This window comes from Hippoglossus hippoglossus, chromosome 13, assembly GCF_009819705.1.
Source record: "Hippoglossus hippoglossus isolate fHipHip1 chromosome 13, fHipHip1.pri, whole genome shotgun sequence".
Classification (NCBI taxonomy): Eukaryota; Metazoa; Chordata; class Actinopteri; order Pleuronectiformes; family Pleuronectidae; genus Hippoglossus; species Hippoglossus hippoglossus.
The window spans coordinates 1,374,918-1,387,895 of record NC_047163.1 but is presented as its reverse complement, the minus strand read 5'-3'; the positions used below and the strand labels follow the sequence as shown (position 1 = coordinate 1,387,895).

General features: G+C 44.6%; 2 protein-coding genes across 3 annotated transcripts in view; both read left to right on the top strand.

The window, feature by feature from the left end:
- LOC117773061 (basic proline-rich protein-like) overlaps positions 1-12,978 on the top strand; it is a gene marked incomplete at its 3' end in the record, with an annotated part of 270,081 nt that overhangs the window by 142,665 nt on the left and 114,438 nt on the right. Inside the window, exon 3 of the mRNA XM_034604756.1 lies at positions 3,457-3,478. Coding sequence (XP_034460647.1) covers positions 3,457-3,478 — 22 coding nt within the window. The remainder of the gene's footprint in view (positions 1-3,456; positions 3,479-12,978) is intronic.
- The window catches only part of si:cabz01090165.1 (uncharacterized protein LOC100333421 homolog), a 218,312-nt gene continuing 210,998 nt past the window's right edge, over positions 5,665-12,978 (top strand). For both annotated transcript variants that reach the window (XM_034604875.1, XM_034604874.1), the window contains exon 1: positions 5,665-6,261. The gene's annotated coding sequence lies outside the window, so the exon portion shown is untranslated. The remainder of the gene's footprint in view (positions 6,262-12,978) is intronic.

Here is a 12,978-nt window from a genome sequence, read left to right as displayed (position 1 = left end):
CTCACTAACCTCAGTTTGCAGGACAAAGATCCTGTTGTCTGAACCGACCTGATACAAAGTAGTTTGAGTCTCGTATGCAAACTCGCTGCTTCTCGTATCGAGCAGCATTAATGCAGATTAAGTATATTTCCATTTAACTTGTATTCTTTCCTCCACGAACACAACACTGGTCTGTTCTTCCTGCACGTGAATAATATTTTTTTTTCTCCATAATTCATGAGCCACTTGTATGGAGGTTTTCAGACACTTGAATAAAGCAGCTGTTACATTTTGAAGCCCAGGGCTCAGACTGAATCAAATCATTTTCATTCTGTCAGAGAGATTCAATAGAATATTGTTCTGTTGTCATGTAAGAACTTGATAGAAAACAGGCTCCTGGTGCATTTTGGGGGCCGGGCTCATTGTAGAAGAAACTCAAATTAAAGGTTCGATATGTTTTCTTTTCTGCAGAAGGAGACGCTGGTGGTTGTCACTCGCCAAGCGCTTCAGCCATCGCAGCATTTAGGAGACAGACGGTTATAATATGAGCGGCGTCATGTCCCCTAACCCTCAGGACAGACTGGACGCTACAGTCTCACTGCTGGAAACCGGTCAGACCCGGCTAAATAAGAGGAAACAAGAGGAAATATAATAGTTGCATTACTTCTTCTGGCTTTTGTGTAATGCTGCCATTAGAATTCTTCTTTGTGTGTTTGCTGTTGTTTGTTTCCCGTCCCCGCCCGGATGTTTTCCACCTGTTGCCTGCTCAGTTCCCTCCTGATTCCTGGATTTCCTGTGTCACGTCCTGTTGTGCGTCTGCATCTGTGAACTTCTTTATTCCTTCAGCTGTCTTCACTGCACCAACCTGTGTTTGTGTTCGGGTCCTGAAGTCCTTACACAATAACAGTGCGTTTAGTGATCGTGACGAGTCTTTAGTTTCCTGAAGCAACATTTTAGATGTGAAGGTGTCTCTTGTCTTTCAGCTCAAAGGTTTTACAGAACATTTACTTCATGCTTCAGTCTCTCGATCTCTTCAGCTTCTGACGGACACAAGCAGAAACTCGCTGGTGGAGAAACATCTGGCAGCAAAGGAGTCAGACGCTCCTCTGAGGTTTTTGATCATTTGACGACATGTCTCCTCTTCCTCCCAACTACATTTCCTCGATATGAACACTTGATTTACTTCTCCTGGTTTGGCCCGTCTGCTAACATGGAGAAGGCCAGAGTTCATGATCTATACGGCAGCCTGCCACCAGGGGGCGATCATAACTTGAATGTATCATTTCATCAGTGTTTGTTCATGAGAGTTGTTGCACTGAAAAATACTTCTCATGAGAACAACTTGGAACAAACCGCTGCTCAGAACTTAACAGATGTTAAAACGACTCTGACCTTTCGACAAACACTCGACTCCACTGTGGATAAAGAATCAAATAAAAATCCTTAGACCAGAAAACTTTCCCTGTGCTGAGGGACCCATGAGCAGGAGGCCGGCGGGACGCTTTTAATAAAGAAGGCAGAGAAACGTTGTTTGGATTCAGATGGCATCTGTGTGAGATGATTTCTCAGAGGGCGACTGATGAGATGGAAGTTACTTTATCACTTGTTAGCCAAATTAAAAATTTGGGGATGTGCAGAACATTTTATTAAGTTCTGTCCAACAGCAAATGACTTTAACTTAGTTCATTAGAAAAGTGGAGGAAAAATAATTATATTACTGTGGATCATTATCTTTTCACAGTGTCGTGAATATTTATGTGTCTGGTCCTTGCTCCAGCTTGGAATATATTTAGGTTAATATTGATTATTTAACTAATATTGTTAAGTCTTATTATTTTAAACAACACTGTAGTTAATATATGTTTATGTGTTTGAAGTAATTCAGATTTTGTAACTTATTTTATGGTAAAATCCTGTTGAAAAGGTGATAGAACAGAAAATTCATCTCAATAGACTTTGTATCGCAATTCATGTCACAAACCAAATACCAAATACACTATAAATCATTTATTCATGGGAATTTATCACCACAACAATGAATATTATTTAAAAATTCAGTCTCAAGTCACATTGTTACGATGCAGTTTTGGGATCTTGGTGGTTTTTAACTCTATATTTGCACCAGATGTCGGATTTGACTCGTCAAACATCTGGATTGTAAATGATCAGAGACGAAAGCTGAGTAAACGTTAGAGATTTAACATGAAGCTGCTTTGTTCACTGTTTGTACTGGAGTGAATCAGCTGTTTGTTTTAGAGGAGGAGACGTCTGAGGAGGATCCAGATAAAAAACCCTCCTGAACCATCGACACGGAGGGACGTCCCCAAACTGTGTCTCAAGTCCGGGGCTGCGTCCGTCCGAGGACTTGGTCTGGGCCACGTTGGAAGAAGCTTTTGAAACGAGTCCAGTCGTTCGCTGTGGAACAAACGTTCTTCTCAAGCAGCTTCTGAACGATGCAGCTCCTGACACAGCTCAGGTCCTTTGTTGCCGTTTTGAATCAGACCCATATTGGCAAGAATATCACATCGTGTGCAGCATTGTTCTATTCTGATAAATCTGACCACATAACGCTGGTTTACCATGACTGTCCCTGATGCAGATTTGGTCACAATCCTTTACTTTCTGATTACCTTCACCCCCAGGCAATGGTTCTCAACTCTGTGCCATTATCCCTACAGATTATAGAGGCTTTCATTTCAACCACCACACAGCAGCAGGACATTTCCCCGTTCAGTTGTTCATTTTATCAGTGAAATCAGCTGCTGCAGGGTTTTTATGAAATGAAAAATCTCTTTTCTCCTGAGCCTTAATTGCACTTTGTTTGAAAAGGTTTAATACTGTCCAATACCGACTCACCAGCGACAGCAATCCGCCCATATGGGGTCCAGGATTCGTGTGTGTGTGTGTGTGTGTGTGTGTGTGTGTGTGCGTGTGTGTGTGTGTGTGTGTGTGTGTGTGTGTGGAGGGTCGGGCGTCGACGTCCACTAGCTTTTCCTCTTAGTTTCAATCTACCGCATCAATCTATGATGTCTGATCTATGCATTTATTGTGACATGTGTGCATGTAGGTCAGGGATTATAGTGTGTGTGTGTCTGTGTGTGTACAGTAAGTTGTCTGTACGTGTGTGTGTGTGTGTGTGTACAGTAAGTTGTGTGTGTGTGTCATGGTGCAGGCTCTCTACATTTCCCTCCTTCAGTTTGTTACCAAGTCACACCAGCGTGACTCTTCATTTGTCTTGCGTCCCCGTGCGCGCTCGGCTCACGCTCCCTCGGGTTAACAGTATCGGCGTTTCACTCGCAGATGCGAAGCACGTTTGCACTTACACAGCGATACAATATTCAACAGTCAGCCCACGTAAAACGCTCCCCCGACGGTGCTAATTCTAATTCACGGCCGCGCTGGTAACAGCAGCAAACCCCCCCCCATGCCACCTCAACCCTCTCCTTCTACAGTACACCCTCTGTACACCTCCACCAGCCCCCCCCCCCCCCCCCCCCTTGTTCCGGAGTCAAACCATCACAGTGAAGCTCTGACACAGATTTAAAAACTCACCTTTCCTCTCTCACTGGAAAATCTGAATTTGACCTCTGTTATTGAAAAGCTAAACTAACTTTCCTGACAAAAAACCCAATGAAATTTCCTTACGATGTTCAATGAGGGTTTAAAGAAATACTGAAGGTATGGATGAAGTGAAAGATTATAACTTTGAAAGAAAGAATTGTTCCATTTAAATGTTAGAACTCAATCGAGTGTTTCTTTGAAAGACTGAAACAAAATGTTGTTACAACTCTTTGATACTTTAATACTCAGTGGACATCACAATATTCATATTTACAATATATCCAATATGTTTGTCTTTATTGGTTCTTTTACATTTTTATTCCAGAAAACCTTTAGTTCAAGCACGTCGACCATTTCCTTGAAACTTTATGAATTTTTCCATCAGTATTGGAAGTTCTCATAACCAAGGACACCAGAGAACTCTTTGACAAGTGTCTTTCAAACTTAACAAACTTTTATGAATCTTTTTCCTTTTCAATCTTCATCGATGAGCCATGAATAAATCTACGTGTCTGAACATCGATGGATGGATGGAGAGATCTACAGGTGGATAGATCTATGAGTGGATCTATAGATCTATCCAACCATAGATCCATCTATGGGTCTATCCATAGATCTATATATATATATATATATATATATATATAGATCTATAGATGGATCTATAGATATATGAATGGATGATCTATAGATGTATAAATGGATGATCTATAGATAGACGATCTATACGTATAGATGGATGATCTATAGATATATAGATGGGTGATCTATAGATGTTTAGATGGATGATCTATAGATTGACGATCTATACATATAGATGGATGATCTATAGATGTATAGATGGGTGATCTATAGATGGACGATCTATACGTATAGATGGATGATCTATAGATGTATAGATGGATGATCTATAGATGGATGATGTATAGATGGATGATCTATAGATGTATGGATGGATGATGTATAGATGGATGATCTATAGATATATATAAATTGATGATCTATAGATCTATGATCTATAGATGGACGATCTATACGTATAGATGGATGATGTATAGATGGATGATCTATACATCTATAGATCATCCATCTATAGATGTATAGATGGATGATCTATAGATGGATGATGTATAGATGGATGATCTATAGATGTATGGATGGATGATGTATAGATGGATGATCTATAGATATCTATAAATTCATGATTTATAGATGGATGATGTATAGATGTATGGATGGATGATGTATAGATGGATGATCTATAGATGGATGATGTATAGATGGATGATGTATAGATGGATGATCTATAGATGGATGATCTATAGATGGATGATGTATAGATGTATGGATGGATGATGTATAGATGGATGATCTATAGATGGATGATGTATAGATGTATGGATGGATGATGTATAGATGGATGATCTATAGATGGATGATGTATAGATGTATGGATGGATGATCTATAGATGTATAGATCTATAGATGTATGATTTATAGATATATAAATTGATGATCTATAGAGGTATCCATCTCTAGTCAGTATGGGCGTGTCTTTTCGTGGGGTCCCTCTCTCGCGCGCCTCCAGTCGACCGGAAGCACGCGCAGGAATCTGCGGCTGAAATCCAAACTTTGACGGTGAAAATAAATCTCCCGGAGGCAGCGGGTCAGACCCGGGCAGCAGCGGAGGGATTACCCGGAGGAAGAGCGCGGTTCGACGGTTAATGTGACGAGTTGAGCCTCGGTGAGGATTAGTCGCCACCGGTGGGCTGCTTTCTCTCCCCCCCCCCCCCTTGGAAAGAGGGGACTCTCGGTGTGTCCGCACCTGCAGGAGCCGGTGAACAAACCTCGAGCAGCCGGTGTTCAAACCTCCAGGAGCCCGGAGCTCCACCGACATGTTCCGGTGTTTGACGGCAGTGAAGTGCAGATGTTCGCGGAGCTGCTCGGTGGATTATCGGTGATTTGCACTTGACACCGCCCGGACCTGCTCGACCCACACCGGGGTTTCCTGCTCGGTCGTCGGGGCGGAGAGGAGCGGGGAGCAGGCAGCCTCCTCCCGCAGCCGGACGCGTGGAACCACCGCGAATGAAACAGTTGCGTTGGTGAGAAAGGCCCCGGCACCTGGAGGATCACTGAAGAGGGGATTTACACGCAGGGACACGCTCCGTGCTCGTGGGTGTAGTTTCTCACAGTGGAACCGGAGCCGTGCGCGGATCCTACCGGGACTTGAGAGGAACCTACCCGGGATCCGAGCTGTCCCCCCCCGGCCCCTGTCCTCTGGATGTCTCTCAGCCGGTCCCTCTGCGCGTGTGGCTCCAGGTGTTTGTGCGTCGCAGCCACTTTGAGAATCGGAGTAAGATCCACTGCGCTTTGGGAGTTTTCCTCCATCCACCCCCCCCCTGCTTCTCCCCGCTTCCTGCGGCTCAGACCACCTGGATCCCCCGGCTTTCTCCCCCGGTGGAGCGCACTGCTGCTCCGGTAAATCGGTGTCTAACCGGTCCCTCGCGCACGCACCCACCCCCGGAAAACTCCCCTCTCTCCGCGCGAGGAGGAGAGCAGGAGTTGGGACGAGCTGCGGAGCCCGATCGCCTCCTTTTTGTATTTTCTCTTTTTGTGATTTAACTCATCTGTGAGTGGACGGAGCCGGAGGAAGGAGGGGTCGTGGACCGGAGACCGGAGGACCGGAGACCGGAGGACCGGAGGACCGGGAGATGGATGAAGGTAGGCTGCTGTTACTCAGGGTGTGTGAGATGGCGGAGGATCCGTGTTTCCTCCCCGAGCTGCAGGAGGAGGACACGACCAACAATAGTTTATATGTTAGTGTCCGAGAAATGAATCATCTGTAATCTGATTAACCTCAGAGTGTGTGTGTGTGTGCGTGTGTGCGTGTGCGTGTCACTCTTTATTGAGATTCTCCAAAATGCGCAGTTGACGGTGTTTTCTCTTCTGCAGCTCACATGCATGTGCCTGTATAGGAATGTGTGCGGCGTGTGTGCGTGCCTCTAGTGTGTGTGTGTGTGTGTGTGTGCACGTGCACGTTGGGCTTCTGCGCGCGTGCACAGATGTACGGTTGCATCCGTTCGCGCGCGCCCGTGTGCGTGTGTGTGTGCATGAGGGCGCAGTAACGGAGCCTTTTTTTTTGGGAGAGTGGGGACTCTCTCTCCCCCTCTCTCTCTCTCTTTCCTTCTCTCTCTCTCTCTCTCTCTCTCTCTCTCTCTCTGTCCGTCTCTCTCTCTCTCTTTCCTTCTCTCTCTCTCTCTTTCCTCTCTCTCTCTCTCTCTCTCTGTGCCCCCCCCCCCCCCCCCCTCTGTGAAGCTGCCTCCTCATGCCTCTCCAGTTGACTGGCGTTACAGCCACATCTATTATGCAGGAGGTTTGGAGATGAGAACACAAGAGGTGGGAGGAGGAGAATGGGGACTCGGGATCACAGTGGAAGGAGAAGGGTGAGGTGAGGAAAAAGATGGTTGGGAGTGGAGGGGAGGATGAGGGACAGAAGGGTGGGAGGAGGAGGGACAGAAGGGTGGGAGGAGGAGGAGGGCGAAGAGGCGAGCGAAGGGCCGGGGAGCACTAAACAAGGGATACAGGAAAAGACAAGGGCAGAGGAGTTGAGAGTGCAATGCAAGTGAGGATAATGGGGAGGAGGAGGAGGGGAGTGAGCAGGGGAGGGATGGGAGGAGGAGGTAAGGAGAGTGGGGGGGGGGGACTTTCTGTGCAGTAGATGGTTCATATCAACTAATGGGTTTCATCATTTTATCTACAGTCCTGCTCTGTTATCATCAAATTGCAATCACAATGTATTCAAACAGCCCAGATTCACAAATCACAATCCGTCTCACCTGGTTTAACACGGTGAGACGTCCTCTGGTCTCAGGGAGAAAAACAAAGTGAGGATCCCTCCACGTCCACACAATAACCCTACAGACTTCCACGAAGACAGAGATGCACCAAGGTTTAAAGTTCTGAGGGAGCAGCAGTTGTAAAGATGGGGGTGTGGCCTGTAGTGCTATATGTGAGTAGGCATTAGGGCTGTGCTAAAAAAATCGATATGGCAATATATCGTGACGTCCTCCTTGCTGATGCATGCGTCGATGCAGATGTTACTGTATCGATACGGAATCACATGCTGTGACGGCAGTCTTGAAAACGAAACATCACCTATGGTGCAGTGCACAATAATGCCAATAGGTGGCAGCATAGGGGAAAACGGCACACGTCTCAATTCAAAACAAACAAGGAAGGAAACAGTGACAAAGTGGCGGAGTTATTGCACGTGAAGTGCTTTGCCCGCAGTCTGAAGTTGGCCGCTCAACGTGCACTCGAGACGGCCACTGTTTCACGTCAACTTAACGTCAACTTTCACGTCAAAAATTATAATTTTGTCTTTATAAAAGAACTGATATATTCTGTGGACATTCTTACAGCAAATAGAAGTGCACATAAGTCAAGTGAAACCAGAATATTATGGCTATTTTAAGTTTAAAAGTTAAGGAATATTTTATTTGCATTTATCAATAACTCTGGGATTAGAAAGATAATTATTTTATTTTACTTTTAAGATCTTTGTTGGCCAGAATTTAAGTGTTTTGAGTAGTGCGATCCTTAAGGCTTTGCCTTGGTTGTTATATGGAATAATAAAGAACAGCTGTTGTAGTAAATTCTGTGCAGGACATGGTCATTATTCTAAAGCAACGTGTATCGTGATAAGTACCGTATCTTGGCCTCTGTATCGTGATACGTATTGTATCGTGAGGTTGTAGGCAATACCCAGCCCTAGTAGGCATGTTGTGTGTATATAAGCAATCTAGTTGTGTATTAATCCTCGATGCAGGATTCACGATGTGGCCTCAGCTGTGATCCTGGTTCTGCATCAACTAAGCATGAGGACTCTGGAGAAGAAGTCAAGTCAGTAACGTGTGTTGATGAGACATTAATGTGGTGAAGAGGAAACAGAAGCTCCAGGTGTCGTGTGTGTCCCCCGACAGTCTAGACCTGCAGCAGCAGAACTAAGACCTGGTCCCAGACAGACCTGAACCAGCTTTATCAGAAAGGAAGGTTTTTAATTTGCCTCCAGAAGTGAAAGTTGGAGATGATTCCACAGGAGAGAAGCTTGATATCTGAAAGCTCTGGCTCCTTCTCTATTGTTGGAGGCTCTAGGGATGAGAAGTCCGCCTGAGTTTGGGAGCCCAGTGTTCTGCGGTGATATGGTTCTATGATCTCTCTAAGGTCATATTATTTAGGGCTTTGTAGGTGAGGAGGTAGTTGAGCTTCAGATACACACGAAGCCAAACTAAATGATCATTATATTTATTATTGCTGCAGAATGACTTCCTTTGGCCTTTGATTCAAAGACATCAGCAGATTCTGTGTGTTCCTGCAGCTCCGGCTTGTTGTGTGGTCGTCAGACAGAGATCAGCTGATCTTTGTCCTGATGGACGATGGAATGTCCTCCCATGAGTTTGCGTTTGACTCAATCCGAGCACAACATTCACCTGTAAACCTGTAAACAACATTCATCCAGTTGTTTCCGTCAGATCATCAATAAACGCCGGCGTCCCGGTGCTATCGGCAGCCATACGTCCCCGAGCCACAACACAAGCAGCATGTCTGACAGATGAGCTGCTCGCCCTGGGTCCTGAGCTGCTTCTTTCTGTCTGCACACTTTCCTCCTTCCATCATTTTGATAGAGTTGGACTTCTCTTACATCAGTTGTGGCTCCAGAACGCTCCTGTCTTCTATCTGTTTTATTTAACCAGCTGCAGCCTGGTCTTTCTACTTCCTGTTATGAAGGCTGCTCTTGATCACCAACAAGGATCCACCGCATCCTGAAGAGATTTCTCATTGTGCAGCCGAGTCATTGTTTTCTCTTCATGTTCATGTGTAATCTCTGAGCATCGTGGTGAAGTTCTCTAACTAACATTGAGAAAACACACAGTTGCTTAAGGAGTAAAACGATGAGATAGTTCTTTATTAGTGAAACACACACAGGTAGTAAAGAAGTTAAACAAATACAATGTAAGTAGAGTATTGCAGAATATGGGAATGAAATTAGCACAGATAGAAAATTATCATTACAACACTCCAGTTATGTTTCCAACCCCTACAATTTGTGCCCACCACCCCCCCCCCCCCCCCCCCCCCCTGCTCTTTCTATAGTGATGTAAACCCTCTCAGTTTAAAGCTGACACTTCCTTGTTGTAAACTTTATTTTCATTTCAGATTTATTGTCCTGAAGCACAGAGACTGAAGAACCATAAATTGTGTAGCTGTCCAAACACTGTATCTATCGCTCTGCACTGTATATCAGCCTCTCTCTCCGTGAATACACCTCCAGACCAATGGGGAAATGCTCTCAGACTTTTAATCTTACTGTGAGTGTTAGATACATTCATCAGAATTATTCAGCATGTTGTGAGACATTATTCATTAGGTGGTTCATTCTGTTTACAGAGACACAGTTGAGGACGGATGTAGTTTGGTAACAGAATCCTATTAGAAACCAGGGACTGTTTAGGAAACTGTGACAACACCAGACTGAGAGAGAGAGCCTCTGTTCCAAAGACAGTCGTGACAGACCTGTCCTAGAATATCTCCACAGAGATCTGAACAAGCTGCTTGTTCTTTACGGATTTCAACTGGGATTCGTGGCCCTGAAGAGCCCTGAGGCTTTCTGAGTCTCAGGCAGAACGTAAAAGAGACTCGGCACTGAGGGCTGGTTCGGTCTCAGTACAGTTGATACAGTTGATGTTCAGAATCAGAAGTATTTATTTATTTATTTATATGTTTTAGAAATATTCAGAACTCCGGCACGGCCATAACACCCAGTGAGCCATGCAAAGGTTTCAGGACCACGGAGAGCTACATCAGGGGTCAGCACCACGGACAGCTTCCACGTAGTTCAACACAGCTGTAGTTTGTGGATTTAAACGTGGTCAGGACTTAATGAGCGTTTCCTCCTCAGGACCAGTGAGACAGAGACTGGCCTCAGTGGTGAGGTTCAACTGGTGTGCATAGAGCTGGTAGAAGACACTGAGCCACTGGGATCTCTGGCTGTTCAGCATGTTCAGCGTCGACATCATTGATCGTGCAAACCTTAGATTGTGTATAAAGATGCATTCGGAGTCAGCGTCTGCACAGTTGTGCTCATGGAGTACCGGTGCAGTCTCGAGGTCCAGCTGATACTCATCCTGGACCAATGAGGAGTCCGTCTCAACTGTCAATCAGGACCTTTCAGTCCCCATCAAACTACTAATTCAAACCGTAGCTTGCGAACACGACAGAATCCATATTTGGGTAAAGACAGAGCCGTGTGGTTGTAGAGGTGACACCCATCGTGACCCCCACCTGTATTAAGACTGCACCGAGTCCCATATAACAGGGAAAGGTGTTGCTTGATGTCACAGTTGGTGCTCGATGATCAGTGCATCAAACATAACTGCAGCTGTATACTCACACATCTTGTTTCTCCACAAGCTCCATGATCTAAATCCTGAAGCTTCTGGTTAAAGATTCCAGTCGTGTAGGATTTCTGGGGCTTCCCTGTTTAATTTAGACCTTGAGAGCCGAACAGACCTCGTATACAGTAGCACTGGCAGCTACACTGTCTTGTAATTCAACTGGCACTTTGGCCTCCATCCAGCGTGTCTATGATTAGACCTCTCTGTTCTTAAACCTGCTTGGCAGCGAAGAAACAAAACTGGCTGATGCCCTTTTAATTTCGTTTTTTTTGAGCTGTGCTCTGTCAAAAAACAATATTTCCCTGCCCTTTTCGAATTAGTTTGTGTTCTGATCTTTGCAGCAATGTTTCATTTCCTTTCCTAACAGCTTCAGATGTAATTCGGCTTGTTAGTTTTTTGCAGAGTAACCTTTCGAGTTACTTCCAGAAGCAGTGCTTGTTATCCATTAAGGGTTGTTCTGTAACACCAGTGACAGATAAGCAGGTAAGAGGCCGTCACAAATATCCAGATCATAATGTGTAATTTACATCCCAGCGGAAACTCTGCATCCCGTCTGGTTAAACAATTAATCTGTGGCTTAATCTCTCAGCCTAGAGCTATACCCCCAATCCCTCCATCTATTCACCCATCTGTTTCTTCATCCATCTGTCCGTCCTGCCCCCCCCCCCCCCCTGCCTGCTTTCACTTGGTACTTTTCTTTCTTTTGGGATATTCCTTGGTTGGTTTGGGTGTATTGCGGTTTCACTGCAGGTGTATTGTTTATTATCGAGGAGATACTGCACACTAATATGTTTTTTGAAGCTGTAAACTAAATTATATGATTTTTATCTGGTTTTAAAAATCATTTTTATTACTGCATTTAAAAGAAAAATCTACGGTTTACCTCATAGCGCCACCTAGAGTTTCAAACTGTAATGCAGGCGCGTCTCAGCCCTCGCCTCCCCGCTCTGTGTTCTCAAAGCATCTTTTGAATTTCCAGAGAGGAGCAGTTCAGCCGAAGTTACATTTAAAGACGGTACATTTAAATAAAACATGAGCTCGACGACCTGCTTCTCATCATCTGATTTCATTTACTCTCCGCTCTCACTTCTCGGCTGTGGAGATGACACATGAGGTGTTTTCTTTTTTAATTCACTTCAGGACATATGAACCTTTTTAAATTGCTGTAATGTAGAGAAATTCCTCCTGAAAGCAAAGACAACTTTATGAATATTTATCTCAATTTACTCTAATTTCCCAACAGCTCTGTGGAACATAAAGATTGTGTAGCCCCGGTATTTAAATGTTCTGTCGTGTTCTATTATTCTAAAGCTGGATTTGAGTTTTGATTCCTCATCTCATCTCATTAGCTGCTGTTACTTTGTCTGTTTTAAAGACTCGCACATAAAGCCACTGATGATGTGATATTTCCTCACCTCTCCTCCTCCTCAGTTTATTTCTGTTCATTCTTTTTGTTGTGATGAGCTTTTTCTAAATACATCAGCAAAGTGTGACCCACATTTCTGCCCAAATAAGGAATAGCACTTCCTTTGCTTTGTCAGACTAATGTGGAAACTAGCAGTGGTGTTGAATCTCAACTGTGGCCAAACCCCCGACGCTGGCAGGAGTTTGGATTCTTTATTCGTTGAGCTGGTCGAACACCACGTTTGCAGTGAATTAAAAGTCACATGCACCGACAAGCCGAGCAGTTTAGTGTTTGATGCTGATGTGTGTGTTTGTTGTCGCACGGACACTCGACTCAGCAGCTGGTGTTTAGCAGATATACAGTTTTAACAATGAGTCAGTAACACAACATAATTAGTCGTGTGTGTGTGTTTTTTGCTGACGTCATTGCTGGAGACTTGATAATGGAAAACACCGGCAGTTTGAGCAGCATGAAAGATGCTTGTACTGTATTTCCAGAGGAGAGCCAATGGGAATCCTTAACATTATAAATATTTGACAGACGGTGTAAAGCAAACCAAACCCAACACGATCACAGAGC